At 41.2% G+C, this 23,207-nt stretch overlaps 1 protein-coding gene across 8 annotated transcripts in view; it reads right to left on the bottom strand.

Annotated features, from left to right (window-relative positions):
- The window catches only part of ZMYM5 (zinc finger MYM-type containing 5), a 40,525-nt gene extending 21,471 nt beyond the window's left edge, over nucleotides 1-19,054 (bottom strand). For 4 of the 8 annotated variants that reach the window (XM_044249373.1, XM_044249378.1, XM_044249379.1 and 1 more), the window contains exons 1-4: nucleotides 17,486-17,567; nucleotides 16,629-16,695; nucleotides 10,172-10,676; nucleotides 9,837-9,930 (exon numbers count right to left, since the gene is read on the bottom strand). In XM_044249373.1, coding sequence (XP_044105308.1) covers nucleotides 9,837-9,930; nucleotides 10,172-10,666 — 589 coding nt within the window. In that variant the 5' untranslated portion in view covers nucleotides 10,667-10,676; nucleotides 16,629-16,695; nucleotides 17,486-17,567. The other 4 variants (XM_044249377.1, XM_044249374.1, XM_044249376.1 and 1 more) reach the window with 4 other exon arrangements.
- Between the last annotated feature and the right edge of the window lie 4,153 nt (nucleotides 19,055-23,207).

The following is a 23,207-nucleotide window of genomic DNA, read 5'->3' on the forward strand; positions in this document are numbered from 1 at the left end:
AAACAGATGCAAGAGCGATTTCTACATAAAGGTATTTTATGTGATGAGTTTTTTGCTGTTTATATAAAGATTTGTAATGAGTAGAAAACTTTTGCTGAAAAAGTCAACGCTAGAAGTTAATGAAAGGATTAAATGACTCAAAGGTCCATTCTAATGGATATCATCCTATTTTCATAAGATGAAATGCAAAGGTTTATGTGTATTTTATGCAGAGCCATAATTCTGTATGATGAAATTTGAATATGTAAGCCCTAGATTTATTTGTAATTCAACTCCAGAAACCTTCATTTTCTTATTTTTTTTCCCCCGTTTTGGAAATCCTTCTACTTATAGAAGTAGAAAGCACACAGAAACTAAAGGGGGAAAAAAGACTTTTCACTGCCTGACATAGACAAGAGGCCACAGCAAAACAGATCCACCATCTCCGACTGCTCTCGGCAAGATCCATCAAAGCACTGCCACAAGCCTGACAGTTGGTGAGCATCCCAGAGGAGGGCAAGCACACCTAGAGAGAGAGAGTCCTGCCCCGGGAGAGTGGAGGACAACCACACGCCAATCTGCCTGCAAGCACCACCCACCACCAAAAGCTTCTTAGGGGACAATACAGGGAAAGTGTCTGCAATCCGGGCTACTTCATCTCTGGTGGACAACTGGTCTGACTCAACTCAAACCCAAGGCAGGCGGCCCCCGACTGGCCCACTAACACCACGGGGACCAGACTGTGCCCACAACAGGCAGAGAGCCATCGCGGGCAGGACTAAAGGCAACACAGCTCCACCACAACAGTAGAACACCCCTGGAGCAACATACGTAGGAGACACCCCTGAAGTACCAGGCTCTGGGGAACAGCGGACATTGAACTGCAGGACCTTTTTATCATAAAGCTACTACTTTCAAGTGTGGGAGACATGGCTTACTTTCCTAACACAGAAATAGACACAGCAACAGACAGAATGAGGATACAGAGGAATATGTCCCAGATGAAAGAACAGAAACCAATCAGAGCAAGAGACCTAAGCAAAATGGAGATAAGAAACATGTCTGAGGGGCACCTTAGTGGCTCAATGGGTTAATCCTCTACCTTTGGCTCAGGTCATGATCCCAGGGTCCTGGGATGGAGCCCCACATTTGGCTCTCTGCTCAGCAGGAAGCCTGGTCCCCCCCCTTCTCTGCCTACTTGTGATCTCTGTCAAATAAGTAAATAAAAATTTAAAAAAAAAAAAGAAAGAAAGAAACATGTCTGATACTGAATTTAAAGTAACATTCATAAAGAGCATCTGGAATTGAGAAAGGAGTGCAGAACCTTCATGAGTCCCTCCACCAAGAGACAGCAGCCTCAAAGAACGAATTAGAGCTACTGGACAGAAATAAAAATAGACCACCTGGAATAAATAGCAAACAAGAGGAAGTAGAAGAATGGATCAGCCACCTGTCCATCAGGACAGAGTTATGGAAAATAATCAAGCTAAGCAGATTGGGGGGGGGGAATACACAAAATGAGAATAGACCCAGGGAACTCAGCGACAATGTCAAGCATAACAGTCGCATGACAGGGATCCCAGAAGGAGAAGAGCGAGGAAAGGGGGCAGATTTGTCTGAAGAAAGAATAGCTAAGAACTTCCTGAATCGGGGGAAGGAAAGAGAAATCCAGATCCAGGAGGCAGAGAGAGCCCCCAACAAAACCAACCCAAAGAGGTTTGCACCAAGACACAAAGTAATTAAGATGGCCAAAAGTAGCGATAAAGACAGAATTTTAAAAGCAGCAAGAGAAAGGAAAGCAGTGACATACAAGAGAAACCCCAAACAGCTATCAGCGGCTTTTTCAGCAGAAACTCTACAGGTCAGAAGAAAGTGGCATGATAAATTCCAAAGGCTAAAAGGAAAAAATGTAGAGCCAAAAATACTCTATCCAGCAAGGTTTTCATTTAGAAGAAGAGGTAGAGTTTCCCAGAAAAACAAAAGTTAAAAGCAAAACCAGCCATGTCCCTGTCACCCAGGATGCCATCGGCCTGTGGGTCCTAAATCCACAGTCCAGCCGCGGACCTCTTGCCCGAGTGAGCATGCCACAGCCTGCCACCAGCCAAGTCAATACGCCTTCACCACAGATTGATGAGGACTCAAACTGACAACTTTCCCCTCAAATTTCAGCCCCTGTGCTCAAGTTTGTGTGCAAAAGTGGGCATAATTATAACAGCAGAATGAAGCATTCCACACAGTGACACTAATTCTGTGGCATATATCATGGATCAAAGATTGTACTAGGCCGAGAACACCTCCAACAAGCAATCAAAGAACACATACAGCATGAGGCTAATTACTAAAAGAAACAAACCCAGGAAAAATAAAACAGGATGAAATCAGAGAGGGAGACAAACTGTAAGAGACTCTTAATCATAGGAAACAAACTGTGGGCTGCTGGAAGGGAGGTAGGTGCGGTACCTGGGGGATAGGCATTAAGCCGGGGCACTTGATGGAATGAGCACTGGGTGTTCTACGCAACTGATGAATCACTGAACTCTACCTCTGAAACTAATAATACACTGTATGTTACTTAACTGAATTTAAATAATAAAGAACCCCCCCCCAAAAGAAACTAAAGTAAGACACTCTGACTCAAAGTAACAAAATAATAATAATAATAAAGTTGGTGCCATCTGCTTCTACAAGTCTGGGAGAATTTAGTTTTACTAATGCTAACAGCAAGCAAAAACAAAACCTAGGGCCAATATTAAAATTAGACAACGTTTACTACTCTACATCAAAGTTAGAGAAAATCAGCAACAATGACAGAGACTGTTCTTTTGACAGCTGACTTAACATTTAAGAAAGCTTCAAAAAGAACTTCACCATCACTTTTCACCTGACAACTTGGTAAACATTCTTTTTAGAATTCCATACTAAGTGTTATTATTTAAAGACTATACTTCTGTAACTTTTGCCCCCCAAAATATAATTTTAGAGAACTCAGGAATGTTGCAAATTCATGCATACTTCATAAATAATAGAAATTTGTTGCCATGAATCAAACAAAATAGTTTAAATGTATGTAATCTAAGAACATCTCCATTTAGATGAATGTCAAGTGAGCTATTCTGTGCTTCTTTTCTGTTACATTTTAAAATCACCCATACTTCACATTATAAGAAAATATAGAAATGTAAAATACACTTCTGAATTAGTGAGATAAAGAGCTGACAAGCCAAGACTAATTGAAACTACTTCTAAATAACATTTTCAAGTTTCATTTATGCCCACAATTTGAGTGAAATATATAGTATAGTATAGCATCTAACTATAGTATGCTTTTCCATAGCATCAATCTATGCTATACTTTTATTTATTTATTTTTAAAGTAGGCTCCATGGAGCCCAATGCAGGGCTTGAACTCACGAGTCAGATGCCCAAGTGACTGAGCCACCCAGGTGTCCCCCATGCTATGCTTTACACTGAAAATCATCTTTGGGGTGTCTGAGTGGCTCAGTCTGTTAAGCGTCTGCCTTCAGCTCAGATTCACAATCCCAGGGTTCTGGGATCGAGCCCCCATGTTGGGCTCTCTGCTCAGCAGGAGCCCCCTTGTTCCTCTCCCTCCCATTCCCCCTGTGTACACTCTGTCAAAGAAACAAAATCTTTAAAAAAGAAAAGCATCTTATTTATACACATTTTCCAATAAATACCCAACTTCATCAACTTATCTAGAAGGTGAAAAATGGTGAAAGCAAACATTAAGAAACAGGTGGAAAAGTTTCTGGTTTTAAGTCCAGAGCTTATGTGTACAAAAGATGGAATTCATGCTTATACAAGTAAACATCTACAATTTAAGAATGAATTATGGAACAAAATATAGGTAGAAGAGCAAGAGAAATAAACAGATCCAAAAGGACAATTTTGTTTTTCTTCTTCTTCTTCTTTTTTTAAAAGATTTTATTTATTTGCCAGAGAGAAAGCAAGAGAGCGGCAAGCAAAGGGAGAAGCAGGCTCCCCACTGAGCAAGGAACCCAACCCGATCCCAGGACCCTGAGATCATGACCACAGCCAAAGGCTGACACTCAAAACTGAATGAGTGACCCAGGCACCTCTGAAGGACAGTTTTCAACGGACGCTATTTAAAGTCTTCAATTGCTTTTAAGTTTAACACACCCTTTGTTAGAGATCGCAAGTTTTTATGACATGATTGCTCAGATTTAATTCTTATTCAATAAATGAAAGATGTACAGTTATAAATAGATGACAAACATGAACAAAAAGTTTGCAAATAAATTTTTAAAACTTCAGTGATGTGTAAATTAAATTAAGATGGCATCACCTTCCAAGGACCAGTTTAGCAAACATTAAATAATACTCCTATCCTCAAACTTATGATACGGAAAAATTAATGCTGTAAGGAAAGTAATACCATTTTTTGGTGGGGGGTAATTTTGCATTGACCATCAAAAGTTTTAAAAATATGTTGACATGGGGTGTTTGGGAGGCTCAGTCAGTTGGGCATCTCACTCTTAGTTTTGGCTCAGGTCATGATCTTAGGGTCATGGGATCAAGCCCCAAGTCCAGGTCTGCTTGGGATTCTCTCTTCTCCCTTTCCCTCTTCCTCCTCGCATGTGCATGCACACACATGCTCTAAAATAAATACATAAAATCTTTAAAAAAAAATATGTTGACACTGTCTTTTTTTTAACATGTTGACACTTTGACCTACAATTCCACCTATAGAAACTTTTTTCAGTAAGAGAAGTGTGCCAGTTTGCAGAAACATTCATGAAAAACCTCTTTACAATCGCAAAGACTAGAAACAACTTCAAATAACTACTAAATGATATATAAATATAAAAAAGATAATTCTGTTTGATGAGAGCTAATATGATGAAATGTCAAATACTCCTCCTTCCCTCACTCCAGGTCAAAAACAAGGCAAGGCTTTTTATACTCTTACCAGTTCTATTCAACACTGTATTAGAAAAAGAAAGAAACAGGGATCTGTGAGGCCAAACGATTTCCAAGATAATACTACCATTCTTAGCATTTTTCACTGTGTTGGCATTTACAATAATGGTGCAAAAGCGGTAACAGGTAAACTGCTGGGAGTTGAACCAAATTGTATTTCTTCACTATCACACACCTACAATAAAGAAAAAGTGTCACCTGTACTTATGGTAGCAACACCAACTGGTGAATACAATTCTGATACTAACTTGGAATTAGCATTGGACCCCACAGGTTTAAAGGCATAATCCCCCAAGACTGCCAGTCACTTCAGATGCCACCCATACTTCTGGCCAACTAGCTATAAATCTGGGAGGTTCCCAAGACCGCCCCCTCCAAGGGGCCTTAGGAGAGCTCTATACTTATAATCACAGTTTTAATATTAAGGATTCAAATCAGGACCAACCAAATGAAGAGACAAAGGAGGTTAAGAGACAAAGGAGGTTAAGAAGGCCCGACAGAGATTCTGTGCCTACTCTCTATGGAATCAGGTAGCATTTCCTACCTGGCACATTGATGAACACACCAACCAGTAGGCTGCATTGAGCTTTGGGGTCTACAGTTTTTATTGGTGCCTAACTGCATGTTACTGAACTCAATCTCTAGCATCCCTCTCCTCCCTTGAGGTTGACTGGCTAAAACCTCCAATACTCTATAATCATATGGTTGGTTTTTCTGGAGACCCTCCCTCAGCCTTTCTGTCACTTCACCCAAGTCTTAGCCCAAATTCAAGTGCAATCCAAAGGGCTCATAAATAGAAAACACAACCCCAATACTAGGGAAATTCCAAGGATTTAGTCTTTCTCCTAAGAACTAAGGACACAAAAGCCAGTAAACTTATGTATTATACAACAGATGTCTGTGATGAAATAGTAAAAATTATTATTACTTTTACTAAGTTTAAGCTTTCAACTATATGTTAATATTTTGTATGACAGAGAAACACGCATAAGCAGGAAAGCATAAATAAACCACCTCTGTTTCATACCGAAGTACAATGGTTGTCTGAAGGAAAAATGGAAAAGTGCTTGTAAAATAGTTAGATTGCAAGCTGAACTACTTTTTCATGAAATACCATTTTTACTTGAAAAAATGACAAACTGGCTATTGACATTTTCTTGAAAATAAATCAAGAAAAATTCACTTCAAGAAAAATGATAGTATTAGTTGCTGAGAAAATTTGAGCTTTCAAGTGAAAATTAGCGTCTTTGAAAACTGTATCCACTACTGTCAGCTTGACAGCTTTCTTAAGTGTCAACATTTAAAATAAAGTGTCAACATTCCTAAGTTCATTCATAAGTTCATCAATATTTTCCAAATATATACTTTTTTTTCCAATTTATTTATTTTCAGAAAAACAGTATTCATTATTTTTTCACCACACCCAGTGCTCCATGCAAGCCGTGCCCTCTATAATACCCACCACCTGGTACCCCAACCTCCCACCCCCCCCCTCGCCACTTCAAACCCCTCAGATTGTTTTTCAGAGTCCATAGTCTCTCATGGTTCACTTCCCCTTTCAATTTACCCAAAAGCACATACCCTCCCCAATGTCCATAACCCTACCCCACTTCTCCCAAGCCCCCCCCAAATATATACATTTTTTAACTGACTAAAGCACAATGTTACCAAACATATAAAGGTAAAAAATTCATTCACAGATCAATGAAACTTAATGTAATAAAGTATGAAAACCTCACTAGATGGTTTCAGATTCTACACTGTTAACAAATTTTAAGAAACTGCCGTTTGTCAAGTTTTGGTGCTGTGTTAAAAAACCTCACAACTATCCATAATTATCTGGAACAGTGCTCTCCTCTACAACCAAATGTCTATGTGAGGGCAGATTTTTGTTTTATACTTAAAACAAGATACAGCACAGATTCAATGTAGAAATAGATGTGAGAAGATACCATATACTTGCTGTCTTCTACAACATCAGACTTTAAAGAGATTTGCAGAAATGTAAAACAATGCCACTGTTCACTAAATTTTTGAAAATAATTTCACTATAGTTTAGTGTACAGTTTCAACAGTAAAAAAATGGAAAATCAGGGCGCCTGGGTGGCTCAGTGGGTTAAGCCGCTGCCTTCAGCTCAGGTCATGATCCCAGGGTCCTGGGATCGAGTCCCGCATCGGGCTCTCTGTTCAGCGGGGAGAGCCTGCTTCCCTCTCTCTCTCTCTGTGACTGCCTCTCTCTCCGTCTACTTGTGATCTCTCTCTGTCAAATAAATAAATAAAATCTTTAAAAAAAAAAAAAAATGGAAAATCACAGGAACACCCAGGTGGCTCAGTTGGTTAAGCATCTGCCTTTGGCTCAGGTCATGAACTCAAGGTCCTGGAATTGAGCCCCCATCACGCTCCCTGCTCAGAGGGGGTCTGCTTCTCCCTCTGCCCCTCCCCGTCACTCATGCTTTCAGATGAATTAATCTTGGGGGCAGGGAGGGAAACCATAGGGAAAAAAAAAAAAAAGTAGAGGAATGGGTATCTCAGGCAGAAGTATTTTATGGACACAGAAACTTTTTTTTTTTAAAGATTTTATTTATTTATTTGACAGAGCGAGATCACAAGCAGGCAGAGAGGCAGGCAGAGAGAGAGGAGGAAGCAGGCTCCCTGCTGAGCAGAGAGCCCGATGTGGGCCTTGATCCCAGGACCCTGAGATCATGACCTGAGCCGAAGGCAGCGGCCTAACCCACTGAGCCACCCAGGCGCCCAGAAACTTATTTTTTAAAGATTTATTTTTTTCTTTAATTTTTTCTTAAGATTTAATTTATTTATTTGACAGAGAGCGAGCGTGCACCACGTAGGCAGCGTGGCAGGCAGAGGGAGAGAGGGAGAAGCAGGCTCTCCACTGAGCAGGAAGCCTAATGAAGGGCTTGATCCAGGACTGTGGGATCATGATCTGAGCCGAAGCCACTTAACTGACTGAGCCACCCAGATGCCCCTACCTTTCTATTTTAGACAGAGAGAGAGAGAGAAAGCGAGCGCGTAAGCACAAGAGCACCTGTGTGAGCATGAGTGGGAGGGGCAGAGGGAGAGAGTATCCCAAGCAGAGTCAGAGCTGATTATGGATTGAGTGGTGGGGCTCAATCTAATATACCTGAGATCATGACCTGAGCAGACACCAAGAGTGGGACACCAAATCAACTGTGCCACCCAGGAGGCCCACAGAAACTTCTATTTCTAAAATGACATATTAAAATTTAGATTAAGTAAACCAACAGAACACAAAACTATATATAATATGCTCTGAATTTATTTTTTAAAACCACAGAGGCAAAAACTATATTCAAGCAAAGAAACCAAAATTTTAACAGTAGTCCCTGCTAGTTAGTGGGATATGGTAACCAATATTTTCTATTTCTAACCATGTTTCTTACAAATGTTCTGTAATAATCAGATAGTATTCTCATAACTACACAAAAAGATTAATTTTAAAAAGGAAAGAAAAAAATTCTAGCATTCCATTAAAAGAGTAAATGAGGATCTGATGTTTAGCTACTTTTTAGAATTTCCCAAAATTCTGGGGCGCCTGGGGGGCTCAGCGGGTTAAAGCCTCTGCCTTCAGCTCAGGTCATGGGATTGAGCCCTCCATCAGGCTCTCTGCTCAGAAGGAAGCCTGCTTCCCTTCTTCTCTGTCTGCCTCTCTGCCTACTTGTGATCTCTGTCAAATAAATAAATAAAATCTAAAAAAAACAAAACAAAACAAAAAAAAACTATTAAAAATTTTCCCAAAATTCTAAGTTGGTCAACAGCTTATAAAGCACTAGAACAGCCAAAAAACAGTACCTAAACAAAATTTAAAACTCTCAAAGCCCCACACTAACTCATTACAAAGCTACCAAAAAGATATGCTAATTTTTTAAACAGCTTTCATTTATATTTTAACAGAACAAGTTGGTCCATGTAAATTGGTTTTTTTTTTGTTTTCTTTTTTTAAAGATTTATTTATTTGACAGAGAGGGAGGGGGAGAGAAAGACACACACACACAGACTAAGTAAGTAAGAGAGGGAACAAAAGCAGGGAGCATGGGAGAGGGAGAAGCAGGCTCCCAACTGAGCAGGAAGCCCAACTGGGGCTTGATCCCAGGACCCCAGGACCCTGACCCAGAAGGCAGGCACTTACTGACTGAGCCACCCAAGCACCCTGTCCCTCTAAGTTTTAAAAATACAGGGCTCTGACTTAAGGGCAAGAAAGCTGACCAACTTTTAAGATAAAGCAACTAATAAAATGCTGATTTAAAATAAAAAATCAGAGACAAGAAGTCCAAAAATAACCACCCCGCATGCAAAAATTGAAATTTCACGTTATGTAATTACAAATTAAATAAAATTCGATTATTACATATTTCTTTATTTCTTCATTTCACTATTTTTTTTATTCTATCATTTTTACATTAAAATAAAGATACTAGTTAGCAGGGTGGTGGCAGTGAAGTATGGAAGTTTTCAATTAAAACACTTCAGATGGGACGCCTGGGTGGCTCAGTTGGTTGGACGACTGCCTTCGGCTCAGGGCATGATCCTGGAGTCCCGGGATCGAGTCCCACATCGGGCTCCCAGCTCCATGGGGAGTCTGCTTCGCTCTCTGACCTTCTCCTCGCTCATGCTCTCTCTCACTGTCTCTCTCTCAAATAAATAAATAAAATCTTTAAAAAAAAATAAATAAATAAAAATAAAAAATAAAACACTTCAGATGTATAACACATTGGGTAAAATAGACTTAATTTCTGAAAAATCAGGGACCAAGTAAAATCAAGTATAAAATATTTTATATATATATTTTATTCTTACTATGGAAGTCAAGAGAAATAAAGTATTTCATATATAGAAGGTAAATAAAATCACTTACTGCTTACCAGGACTATGATGAGTTGCATATTCTCCATTCTGAAATTCATCTCCTGCCACATTCATTCTACCAGGATTAAAAGGTCCTACTGCAGTCTTGGTCTGTGAAGTCAAAGATGGGGTGTATGTTTGTATATTAACACCAAAATTACTTGACTGAAGTCCTTTAGCGACATCTCTCAAGTTGGTATTTTATAGTGCTGTTTTATATGTGTAATCATTAAGTTCGTATCTCGCCCAGCATTCACAGAGCTTATATCTGTTTCTAAGGTTGTAACATTAGTAATAGGAATTTCAGAGTCGATTCTGTAGTGATAACATTATTACCCATTCCTGAATTTACCTTACTTCTTGAAAGACTGGAAGTGGAGAAATCCAAATCTTTGGTTCTATTTTTAGTTCCAGGAAGTCCCCATTCAACAAAATTGGAAGAATTTTTCTTTTCCCCTCCATCTGTTTTTATGTCCTCTTCATCATCGATAACAATTGTCTCACTCACATTTCCCTTCTGAGAAGGCAAATCTCTTGAGGCAGGAAGAATTATGGAATAGTTTCCTTGTAGCCTTTCATTTCTTGATGAAGCAAATATAAAATTTCTTTGATCAGCTATTGCTGGAGTAGAAGTCGAAGGAGGTTGTATAGATTCAATAAATACGACATCCTCATCATCATCATCACCATCTTCTACTGATGAATTTCTACATCTGTTAACTAAAGGACTAGCTGGGTTACCAAATGAATTTCCTATATCCATGAGACTAGCTGCGATGGCTTTATGCTCTAATAAAACAGGAGTTTGTTCATCCAAGTCTAATCCTCTCACTGAACATTTATCCATGCCAAAGAACCTGTAGGAAACAGAGAATAGTTAAAAAAAAAAAAAAAAAAGTACTCGTATGATTACTGAGCTTTATCACAATGGAATAACACAAAGGAAATTTTAAATTCTCGTGACTTTTACCTAACTTTTAGGGAAAAAATTACTTATTTTGTTTTTTCTCTCCCACTAACCATTTAATGCTTACCTCAGAATTTAATGGAAATTAATCATCCAATTTGTGGTACTCCTTTAAAAATTTACTCATAGTACTTATTTATTTAACCTACTTATCCTTTACAATGAAAAAACAAAAAAAAACACAAGTCTTCCTTTGAATTAGTAACAAAACAATTCTATCAAATACCAATAATCCTGGGTCCAAGCTATAATTACTATACTTTTATCTACTAAAATAACTATGATATAGTCTAATCCTTATTTCCCTAGTATCTTTGGTCACTGATTTTCAAATTCTCTGCTTCCGACAAAACTTTGATTAAATCTTTCTGAATCTTTCTTGTTTTTGTCCAGAAACTGCCAAACATTGTTATGGGTGTTCTACGTAAAATTCCGAAAACAGCCCCATAATGTAGGTATAATTTAATTCACTTAGCAAATCAGGAAAGAGGGGCGCCTGTGTGGCTCAGTGGGTTAAGGCCTCTGCCTTCCGCTCGGGTCATGATCCCAGGGTCCTGGAATTGAGCCTGGTATCAGACTCCCTGCTTGGTGGGGAGCCTGCTGCCCCCTCTCTCTGTCTCTGCATGCCTCTATGCCTACTTGTGACCTCTGCCTGTCAAATAAATTAACCTTAAAAGAAAGAAGGAGTAATGATAAGAGTTATCATTAAAACAAAGATATAGGGGCGACTGGGTGGCTCAGTTGTTAAGCGATTGCCTTCTGCTTGGGTCATGATCCCAGAGTCCTGGGACTGAGCCCCGTATCGAGCTCCCTGCTTGGCAGGAAGCCTGCTTTTCTCTCTCCTACTCCTCCTGCTTGTGTTCCCTCTCTCACTGTGTCTGTCACATAAATGAATAAAATCTTCAAAAATTAAATAAATAAAAGACATAAATAAAACTGTTTTGGGACGCCTGAGTGCTCAGAAGGTTAAGCGGCTAACTTTGGCTTGGTAACTTTGGCTTGCATCGTGACCTTGGCGTCCTGGGATTGGGCCCCTAGTCAGGCTCCACCCTTACTCTTACCCCACCCTTATCTCTCTCCCTTTGCCCCTCCCCCTACACATGTTCTCTTTCTCCCTCAAATAAAAATCTTTAAATAAATAAATAAATAGTGTTTTGCCCTTTTGTATTTACTTTTAGTGAATACTTTTAGTCACTTTAGTGATCAGTTGCTTTTATTTCCTGAAGGTTGATATATTTATCTTTTTTTTTTTGTAAGATTTTATTTACTTATTTGACAGAGATCACAAGTAGGCAGAGGGGCAGGTGGCGGGGTGGGGAAGCAGGCTCCCTGCTGAGCAGGAAGCCCCATGCAAGGCTGGATCCCAAGACCATGGGATCATGACCTGAGCCGAACCCACTGAGCCACCCATATATCAGCCACCCCTGATAAATTTATCTTTTTAAATAACTGTGGCAAAATAGTGGTACCTGGGTATCTCAGTCAGATAAGTGGTTTTTTTGTTTTTTTTTTGTTTTTAAATATTTCACTCATCCATTTAAGAGAGAGCACAGAAGGAAAAGTGAGAGGGAGAAGCAGACTCCCCGCTGAGCAGAGAGCCTGATGTGGGGGCTCAATCCCAGAACCCTGAGATATGACCTGAGCTGAGGCAGATGCTTAATCCACTTAGCCACCCAGGCACCCCAAGTGCTGACTCTTGATTACAGCTCGGGTCTTAACCTCAGGGTCATGGGTTCAAGCCGCATAATGGGCTCTACAATGGGTGTGGAACCTACTTGAAAAAAAAATTTGTGGCATAATACATATAACATAAAACTTACCATTTTAGCCATTTTTAAGTGTACATTCAGTGTTAGTTTCTAAAATTTTTTAAAGAAGGTTTATCTTTATTTGAGAGAAAGAGTGAGCATAAGCAAGGGGGGAAGGCAGAAGGAGAAGGAGAAGCAGACTCCCCACTGAGCAGGACTTGATCCTAGGACCTAAGATCATGACCTAAGCCAAAGGCAGTTAACAGATGGAGTCACCCTGGCACCTTATGCTTTTTAAAATTAGCAAGTTTCTGGCTAAATTTTTTTTTTTAAGATTTTATTTAATATTTGACACAGAGAGAGAGATCACAAGTAGGCAGAGAGGCAGGCAGAGGGGGAGGGGGAAGCAGGCTCCCTGCTGAGCAGAGAGCCCAATGTAGGGCAATGTAGGGCTCGATCCCAGGACCCTGAGACCATGACCGGAGCTGAAGGCAGAGACTTAACCCACTGAGCCAGCCAGGTGCCCCTCTGGCTAAATACTTATTAGTTGAATAATTCACTAGCCATTCAATATTCAATTATGTTTACACATACAATTACATAGAAACTACATAATAAAAAGAATCTGTTAGATTTTTAAAAAAAGATTTAGAGAGAGAGAGAGAGAGAGGGAGCATGCTCCTGCACACACATATGCATGCATTTGTGCCACTGAGGGGCATATAGGGAGAGAGAATCTCAAGCAGACTCCCCGCAGAGTGCTGAGCCCAACTGGCAGGGAGGGGGAGAGCTTGATCTCAAGATACTGAGATCATGACCCGAGCCCAAACCAAGAGTCAGATGCTCAACCAACTGAGCCACCAAGGCACCCCAAGAACCTGTGATTAAAAAAAAAATATTAGCTCAAATAGAAATGTTTAGATTATGACAAGATTAGCACATGATGAGAAAGGTAAACTAACTTACTTTATAAACCTTCAAAAATTAAAAACCAACAGGAAAGTACTTAGAAATATTTAATTATTGAGGTACCTGGCTAGCTCAGTTGCTAGAACATGTGACTTGATCTTGAGGTTTTTTTGTTTTTTTGTTTTTTTTAAAGATTTTTATGTATTTATTTGACAGTGAGAAATCACAAGTAGATGGAGAGGCAGGCAGAGAGAGAGAGAGAGAGAGAGGGAAGCAGGCTCCCTGCTGAGCAGAGAGCCCGATGCGGGACTTGATCCCAGGACGCCGAGATCATGACCTGAGCCGAAGGCAGCGGCCCAACCCACTGAGCCACCCAGGCGATCTTGAGGTTTTGAGTCTGAGGCCCATATTGGGCATAGATTAGTTAAAAACAAAATCTTTAAAAACAAAAAAAAAAATCATACCATAAAAAAATGATTGTTTTAAACGTTCATTTTTTTGGCCACTTGTAACTGTAAGCTCTATAAAAAAATAATCAAGAGGTAGGTTACAGGGGCGCCTGGGTGGCTCAGTGGGTTAGGGCTTCTGCCTTCGGCTCAGGTCATGGTCCCAGGGTCCTGGGATGGAGCTCTCTGCTCAGCGGGGAGCCTGCTTCCCCCTCTCTTTCTCTGCCTGCCTCTCTGCCTACTTGTGATCTCTGTCTGTCAAATAAATAAATAAAATCTTTAATTAAAAAAAAAAAAAAAAAAGAGGTAGGTTACAAAAACTGTTATTTATCACTAATTAGTCCTAAAACATGTCCTGTTGCATCTCTGCAAGCTTACACTGTCAGACAGGTCTTTCTTACTATTAAAATATTTATATATTTACATGAAAATAATCTCAACTCAAAAGCCAACTTCATGTTTAGTTCCTGTTAGTATCTGCCACACGCATTCCCATTTAATCAGAAATAAAATTACTATCTAGAAATCAATAGCTTGAAGGGACTAAGTTGATAGAAAGATCACATACAACTAACTTCATTTCCTTCCTTCATTTCCTTTTAACAGCCATAAACAAAGGTAAAGTTCCCACTCCCAAGGAAAGAAAGAAAAAGAAAGAAGCATCAAGAAGAAACAAAGCAACAAAATTTTACAAGCTTAATAGTGAATGGATGAGTATTAGATCTCAGCCTGAGATAAACCAACTCTAAGAGTGAGTGGAAAAGCTGAGAGAAACATCCTGATTTATGCTGGAGAATTTTCAATAGGCTCAGAAACCAGTAGCTCCAGATATCCCTGAAACAGGGGAAGGGGGAGCTAAAACGAGTTTGTGAGATCCCAGATTCAGTCTTTCCCTCCAGGTTGAGGATGACAAGTTTTTTCCTACCCTGGCACAAGTTCTAGACTCATTCTTCGGATAGAACTTAAGATTTTTGTCTGGGGTTCACCAAGCATGGGTAAATGGTTCAGTATCATGCGTGTGAAATGTCTTCTCCCACTCGATTCCCATACAGCTGGCAACCAGATCACGATCTTCGAGGCATGTACCTCTTCCCTGGAAACTTTTTTCTCCAAAACACTCTTCTCTGTAGAATTAGGAACCAGCAAAAAAGGAAAGACCTAAAGATACTGACTTAAGAGATGACCCACCACTTGGTGAAAAAAATCATCCTACAGGGAAGCTCACAAATTGAAAGCTCCACACATTTTTCTAACCTGCTTTCTCTACTTCCAAATTCTTAATCACAAGTAGACCAGTCAAAAATAAATATCTGATGAAAGCTTCTAATAATAATTACAAGGAAAGAAAAAAGAAAACAGAAGTAGATAATCCAACAAAAACAAAAATAAAATGAAAAAAAAAAACACAAAATTATCAGTACTCTAGACGGGTGATGAGTAAAAGATCATTAAAAATGTCCAGGTCAAGAGTAGCATGCTCTACTGACTGAGCCAGCAAGGCGCCCCAAGAGAGCAGAAATGTCAACACTGTTCTGGCTGGTACTAAAATCTAGTTTTTTTGTACTACATCATGCTGCAAATACCTCAGAACACTCTGAGAAAAATGGCTTTTCTAAGTGATAATAACTGAGTCAGTGACTTGTTACCTTGCCAATCTTTGTCCCCAGTAGTTCCCTTTCTCTGAGAATGCCCAGCATAGCTCTAGAACCATAACTACATCCCACCAGCTCACAAAACTCCATGGAATGTGAAATATCACCACTTCAAGGATCCTAAGAAAATTACCTAACAAACAATTTCCATTCCCAAAAGCTAGGCATAGCAATCTACATTGTGACGCCACATGTCCTAGGTCTAACTAAAATGGTGTACTGTGAAGAATAGAGTTAAGTGCAATGTCAAGTTAGGTAAGGAGCAACAAGGCCAAGGGGGAAGGCAGGAATACTACAATGTGAGTTATTCTAATCTCAAGTTTCTTTTCAATGACCAACTGTAAATTGTTGGATCAGCTTTAAAGGACAAAATAGGCAGGATCTAACACTGTACTGAATCTCAGGTAATAGATACAGAATCAGTGATTTATTTTTCCAAATCACCATCTTCAGATTCTTAATGAAGTTTTTATTCAGACTCCCCAAAAAATCATTATTCAGACAAGGATTGGTGTTAAGAAGCCATTAACTGAATATCTGACAGAGAATTGGACATTTTATTGTACCAAAATTAAACATCACATAGATTACTTTCTGGTACAAGGAAAAGATGCATTAACTTCAGGCTGTCACTACCAATTCAGTGATCAATCTTAGAACCACATTACTGTAACTACTACATTATATATTTCCTGATTTACTTTTACTGGGAAGACTGTTAGGGTACTTAAATACAAATCTTCCTCAAGCATAAGAAAAACACGAAAAATAATCTCTGTCAACCTTAATACAACATAAGATTCAGTACATTTTTCTTTAATCCAAGAGCAAAGAAAAAAAACAGTTTTATCCATTGTGAAAAAACAAGAAGTTAAATTCAACTTAAGTCGTGTTTTGGAACTCTAGAAAATGCCAGTGGTTTTTATCAGCAAGCATTACCAGTGCTTTCCGAAGGGATTACCCAGGTTTGGCTCTGAGGACAGGGGCCACCTAAGCAATTAGCTTTTTGCCTTCAAGATAGCAAAGATAAATCGCTTAACTGCGGCAGTAAGTGTATAAAGTAAAAAATCAGGGTGCTATTACTCACAAAGGGTGTGTTTTCTTTTAATATCGGGCAACGTTTCACCAGGTAAGTCTGAAGGTGATTCCTGATCCTAGAACGACAGGAGAGGATGAGAAATGATTTAGTTCCAGCCAATTTAGAAGCAGCACCAACTCCTAACTACCAGAGGAAGTAAAGAGTAAGAAATCCAGGAGTATCCATGCCTCCTCCACCCTCCCCCACCCAACAATGCTGTGGGGAGACAAGGTTAAAAAAAATAATTAAAAAAAAAAAAACCTTTAAGAACCCCAACGACTAGACAAAGCTACATATCGTTCTTTAAATTAAAAAATGGAAAGCGGAGGGCAGCAAGCTCGATCTAGAGAAGGGTCACGCGGGTGGTTGGAGGGCAAATGTTATCTTGACGCCAAAAAAGGAACCTGTATTCCCTCCTAACTTTGCACACCCAGCGTCATTTCCGTCCCTCCCCACACCAATTCAGAGATGAAGGAAAGCTCAAGTCTCCGCTGGGCTGCTATCTCTTACAATTGTCCCAAGCAGTTGCTATGACTCCGAGACTTCCCGGCTTGTCCGCCATTACAAACTTGCCCGAATTAGACACGAAGAGAAGACACGAAATGCCACGAAAGGAAGAGCGACGGAGGGCGCCGGGTGGGGGAAGACGCAGCACCCGCGACCAGAAAATCCGGGACCTCCGGTGGGAGCGCAGCCCGGAGAGCGCGAGAACAAACTGAAGCTCCCCTCCCCCCACTTTCCGCCGCCGCCGCCACCTCCCCCCCGCTCCGGCAAGAAAGAAAGAAAAATACCCCGCGACCTCCCACAGCCCCGACCCGGGGAGCCCCCGCCCCCCGAGAGACCCCAGCCTCTGGCGTCCGCCTCACCCAGCCCTCCCGGCGTCGCCCTCATTCTCGCAGCCCTTCTGGCCGCACGCGAAGTCGCCTGCGACAGGAGCGGAGCCCGGAGCTGTCCCCGAAGCCCCGATCCGGTAGCGGCGACGGCGGCCGCGCCACGGGGTATTAATCCCGGGTCGGTGGGAGGCTCCGGAGGCTGCCTTCACCCATCTCCGCCTTCCCAGTCGCCTCCGCCTCCGCCTCCGCCTCCCCTTCCCGAGGCTGCCCCGCTCCCGGCCACCGCCACTATCGTCGGACCTGGACTGGAAAGACAGCGGGGATAAGCCTCACCCGGTTCTGGCTGCGGCTCCGCGAAACGAACCTCCCCTCCCGCGGCCCGCCCCGCCTTCGGCAACACGCAGAGCTCCGCTAAATCCAGTCCGGATTTTAGCGCTGGTGAGGAGGAGGAGGAGGAAGAGGCGGAGGAGGCGAAGGAGTCGGTGGCGCGGCCATGCCCGGGAAGACCCCGCCCCCCGCCCCCTCATTGGCTGGCTGGAAGGGCGGTCCGGGGCGCCTCCCGGACGTCCTTGGCTGCGTCTGCCTTCTTTCAGGAAACCCCCCTCGAGGGGGTGGTCTGGAGGGCCGTCCATCAGGAACAGACCACACCCTCCGGCGTTACAGTTCCACTACCTCCTCGGCCGGCTCCCAGCCCTCGGCCGCGTCCCCTCCCCTTCTTACTCCGGCCTACCAGACCGCCCCTACCTCCAGGTCCGTCAGGGTCTAGCAGCCCGAGTTTCGCTGCACGCTGCACCGGACTCCGGCTCCGTACCCGGGGGCTCAGGGTGCTCTCCAGGGCCCCGCACAGCCCGAGGGATGGAGGCCGTGGTCGCCTGCCCTAGCTCGGGCCTGGACGCCCAGGCCCCTGGAGCCGCTCCCAACGACCCTGATCGAGGAGCGACGCGGCCTCGATGTCCCCAACGCCCTCCCTGTCCAATGCCTGAAACCCCCCGTGAGGGGCGAGCCCGGCAAGGTGCTGGAGCGAGGCAAAGTGGGAGGTCGGGGCAGCGCGTGAAGTGAGCTCCCGAATGTGCTGAGGGGAGTGGGAACACTTCCACCCTCGCCTCACCCCCGTGGGGAATTGTCCCCCCACCTCCCGTCATGGCTGCAGGAGGAGACGACGTCCTCCATTTTGTCGGGACTGCTGTGGGAACTTGGGACCAATTCAAAACCAAACCCGTGGGGCTGGGAAACTTGGCCCCGCGAAGCCCCAACTGGGCTCCGCCATTCGGCCGAGGGGACAGCCCTTGATTCCAGCGTCTGCGCCTGAGGGGCCCTTGGGGGACGGGTGCCACGGTGGAGCGACTCAGACGCCGCTCCCCGCCTCCATCAACCAAGATGGAGGAAGCTGCTGGCTCCCCTGGAGCTGGGCTCCCGCCTGTTGGGAGGGGCTGGAGCCTCCCCTCGGTGTGTCCGTCGGCGCTGCCGTCGTCCTCCTTCGCTGCCGTCGTCCTCCTCCGCAGACTCTTTCGGTTGCCCTCCCCCAGCCTCTACCCAGCCTCTCCACTGCCTTCCACCACCTCCTGGTCCTCGACGGTTGATGGGAGACTCCACTCCACAGTCAGCTCAATCGCTTCGCCCAACCAGGGCCCGCCCGATTGCGGGCAGAGAGCGAAGGTGCGGAGTGTTGCGGCGTGCCCCTGGGCGGGCGTGCTGGAGAAAGCCACATCCGCAGTGGGGCCTCTCTTCTGTTCATCGTCTACACCTACGTCTTTGGCGCACGTCACGGTGCTGTGCACTTTCCAAGATTCCATGTAAAGATGAAAGTGAGGCCTCTCTCGTCGTACCCTAGCGGTTGTTAGTGGCATTACACGTGATGGTGTTGGGGAACTAAATGGATGGATAAATGAGACTTCTCAATTTCATGGTTATCTAACACCATTGCCTATTAATAAATAGACGTGTGAGGTTACAACTTAAAGTTTTACACGAAGATGATGAACATGAGGTTTTAAATGAATTAATCTACTCAGTAAAAACTGATGTTGGTTTTAGATGCCGCTTACACAACGTAATGCAGTAGAAATTGAGATTCATTCTAATTACAAATCCATGACCATCATTTCAACCTCACTTGCTATTTTTTAATTGAATAATTTAGGATGTTGTAAGGTCCAAATTAAAAAAATCGTGACACTGATAAATAACAAGACAATGTTACTTATTATGGATATTTTGATAATTAAAGACTTAGTGCTCAGGGAAAGGCAGATAGACATTGTGACCAAGAGTATGTTTTCTGGACCCAAATTGCCTGTCTTTGAATCTTTATCAATAAGTTCCTTAAGCTATTTTAATAGCTGCTATATTGGACAGCATAGATAACAAAATATTTCATGACAAAAAGTTCTGTAGGAAATCACAGCATTCATCTTGAATATTAGGAGAGTGGGGAAAAAGACTGAAAAAACCAATCAGCCATTTAAGCTTTTCAGTCTTCCTTCTTTCCCAGTTTCCCTCATTTTACTGCCTAAAATACATTTTTGTTTTGTTATAAATAGTTTATTAAGATAAGCATTAAATCCCTCCGTCTCTTTTCTCACTGGTCCTTCACCCCTACAAATGTTTTAATCTTTGGTTATGATATACTGTGTAATACTTGGATCATGATTTTAGAAAACTAAGCCACTTTCCAAAAGTAAATTTTGGTTTCAAGTGTATTTTCTCCCAGCTTCATTTTATGTACTGATTCCAAACATTAAATCTTTTTAAAAAAAAAGATTTATGTATTTATTTGAGAGAAAGGGTGGGGTTGGGCAGACAGAGAGGGAGAGCCTTAAGCAGACTCTTCCCTGAGCAGGGAGCCCACCTGGGGCTTGATCTCACAACCCTGAGATTGAGCTGAAACCAAGAGTTGTTTAATGGACTGTACCACCCAGGTGCCCTAGATCTTTTCTTTTTGCATTATCATAATTTTCATTTTGTATTACAATAATATGCATTATTTTGTATTAAACATAATTTTATGAAGAATTTTTATCTTCATGTATGACTGAGCCAGTTGGAAATTAATAATCTGAATTAATAATAATAAAAGCTAAACTTTATCAAGTTCTTACTGTCTTAGAAGTACAATTCTAACTGTAATATGTGTGATTATTCATTAAATCCTACCAAAATTGTCTAAAGTGTTTTTATTAATCCATATTTTATAATTATCTTTTAATTTTTTAATTTTTACCCGTATGATGAAATGGACACAGTTTAAGTAACTTGCCTATGATCATATAGCTAGCAGGTGATAAAGTTAGGGTCAAACAAAGGCAATTTGCTTCTAGAGAATGTACCCTTAGTTACAATGTTTGCCTTTCCATGAGTAAATCAAATCAAAAGATCAGTAATTAGGGGCAACTGGTTGGAACGGTCAGTTAAGTCTCTGACTTATGATCTTGGCTCAGGTCATGATCTCAGAGTTGTGAGATCAAGTCCCATGATGGGCTCTGCCCTGGGGATAGAGCCTGCCTCATATTCTCTCTCTCCCTGAGCCCCTTCCTAGCCCCCCCAAAAATAAAAATTTAAAAGGTCAGTAAGTAATAACATTGTTTTGTTTTTCTTTTTAAACAGTTATTACACAGACATAAAAACCACAAGTGGTCACATATGATATCAGAATTAGTATTATGTATATTCTGTTTTTTTACAATGACTGTATCATCATTTATTTATAATCTGGGTTTTTTTTTAAGATTTTATTTACTTATTTGTCAGAGAGCATAAGCAGGCAGAACAGCAGGCAGAGAGAGAGACAAGCTCCCTGATGAGCAAGGAGCCCTGAGATCATGACCTGAGCTGAATGCAGGTGCTTAACCAACTGAGCCCCCCAAGTGTCCCTATGTTGTTTAAGTAAAGTAATACGTAGTGCCCCACGAGTTACAGGCCTGACTTGCACATGATGCAAGCTCTAATGATTTAGAATTATTATAAGCTTACTCTCAAAATAAAGATGTATAAATAAGTTTATGTGTATGTGGGGTGATAATAGTGTTGGGAGTTTTTGGAATTAACCTCTATGTAAAATACAATGTTTTTAAATGATAAGCAATAAATCATGTTAATTTGGAGTTTATAAGTTCATTATTAATACTCAACATTACCTGCAGTAATTATTTTCTACCTAGACCAGCTAAAGATAATTTTAAGAAGTATTTTACCACTGACAGTATTTAAAATTACCTGAACATAGTGATAATAAAAAACAGACTAATTCTTAGATTTTATCATTGTGTTTAAATTCCCTACAGAAACTACAACTCCCAATTAACAACTTCCCCTGCTGCTCACCCCATCCATGGGATGACATGAGATATACATATTTATATACATTTGTGTATATGTATGCATGTATATATATTTATATATTAATGTATATATATGTATGTAAAATAATGGCATATTGTAATGGCATATTATAATCACCAAGTAATTTATAAATTCATAATAATTAATAAATTGTTAATTTATTAATAATTTAATAATGATTAAATAATGATTATAATATGTCATATACATACATAAACCTAATATATATCACTTACAATGGGTTGAATCTTGTCCTCCCCAAAATATATGTTCACCCAGAACATGTAAAATTAATCTCATTCAGAAAAAAAGGTCTTGGTACACCTACTTGAGGATTGTGAGATGAGCTCATCTCAGATAAGAGTGAGCCCTAAATACAATGACAATTGTCCATAAAACAAAACTGACAAAGGAAAAGTACATGTGAAGACAGAAACAGAGACCTACAAATGGCCAACAGGCATATGAAAAAGTGCTCAATATCACTCCACATCTGGGAAAGACACTTTAAAACGACAGTGAGATACCAACTTATACCAGTCAGAATGGCTAAAATTAACAAATCAGGAAATGACAGATGTTGGTGAGGATGCAGAGAAAGGGGAACCCTCTTACACTGTTGGTGGTAATCTAAGTTGGTGCAGCCACTCTGGAAAACAGTATGGAAGTTCCCCAAAAAATTGAAAATAGAGCTACGCTATAACCCAGCAATTGCACTACCAGCTATTTACTCCAAAGATACAAATGTAGTGATCTGAAGGGGCACCAGCACCACAGTGTTTATAGCAACAATGTCCACAATAGCCAAACTATGGAAAGAATCCATCTGTAACATTGACAGATGAATGGATAAAGAAGATGTGGTGTGTATATACAATAGAATATTATGTAGCCATCAAAACTCGAAATCTTGCCATTTGCAACGATGTGGATGGAACCAGAGAGTATCATGTTAAGCAAAATAAGTCATTTAGAGAAAGAATTATCATATGATCTCAACTGATATGTGGACTTTAAGAAACAAGACAGAGGATCATAGGGGAAGGGAGGGAAAAATGAAAAAAGTTGAAACCAGAGAGGGAGACAAACCATAAGAGACTCTTAATCTCAGGAAACACTGAGGGTAGCTAGAGGTGGAGGGGTGGGGGGATAGGTGGCTCAGTGATGGTCATTGGGGAGGGTATGCGTTATGGTAAATGCTGTGTGTTGTGTAAGACTGATGAACCGCATACCTGTACCCCTAAAACAAATAATACATTATATGTTAATAATAATAGTAATAAAAGGAAATAACCAAATCTCTATCAACAAGGAACAAGTTTTGAAAATTATGTTACATCCAAGCATACTCTCTCCTAGCCATTCAGTTTTTACTTTCTACTCTTTTAGAAACTAGACATTAAAGACTAAGATATTA

Source organism: Neovison vison, chromosome 5 (assembly GCF_020171115.1).
Source record: "Neovison vison isolate M4711 chromosome 5, ASM_NN_V1, whole genome shotgun sequence".
Taxonomy (NCBI): Eukaryota; Metazoa; Chordata; class Mammalia; order Carnivora; family Mustelidae; genus Neogale; species Neogale vison.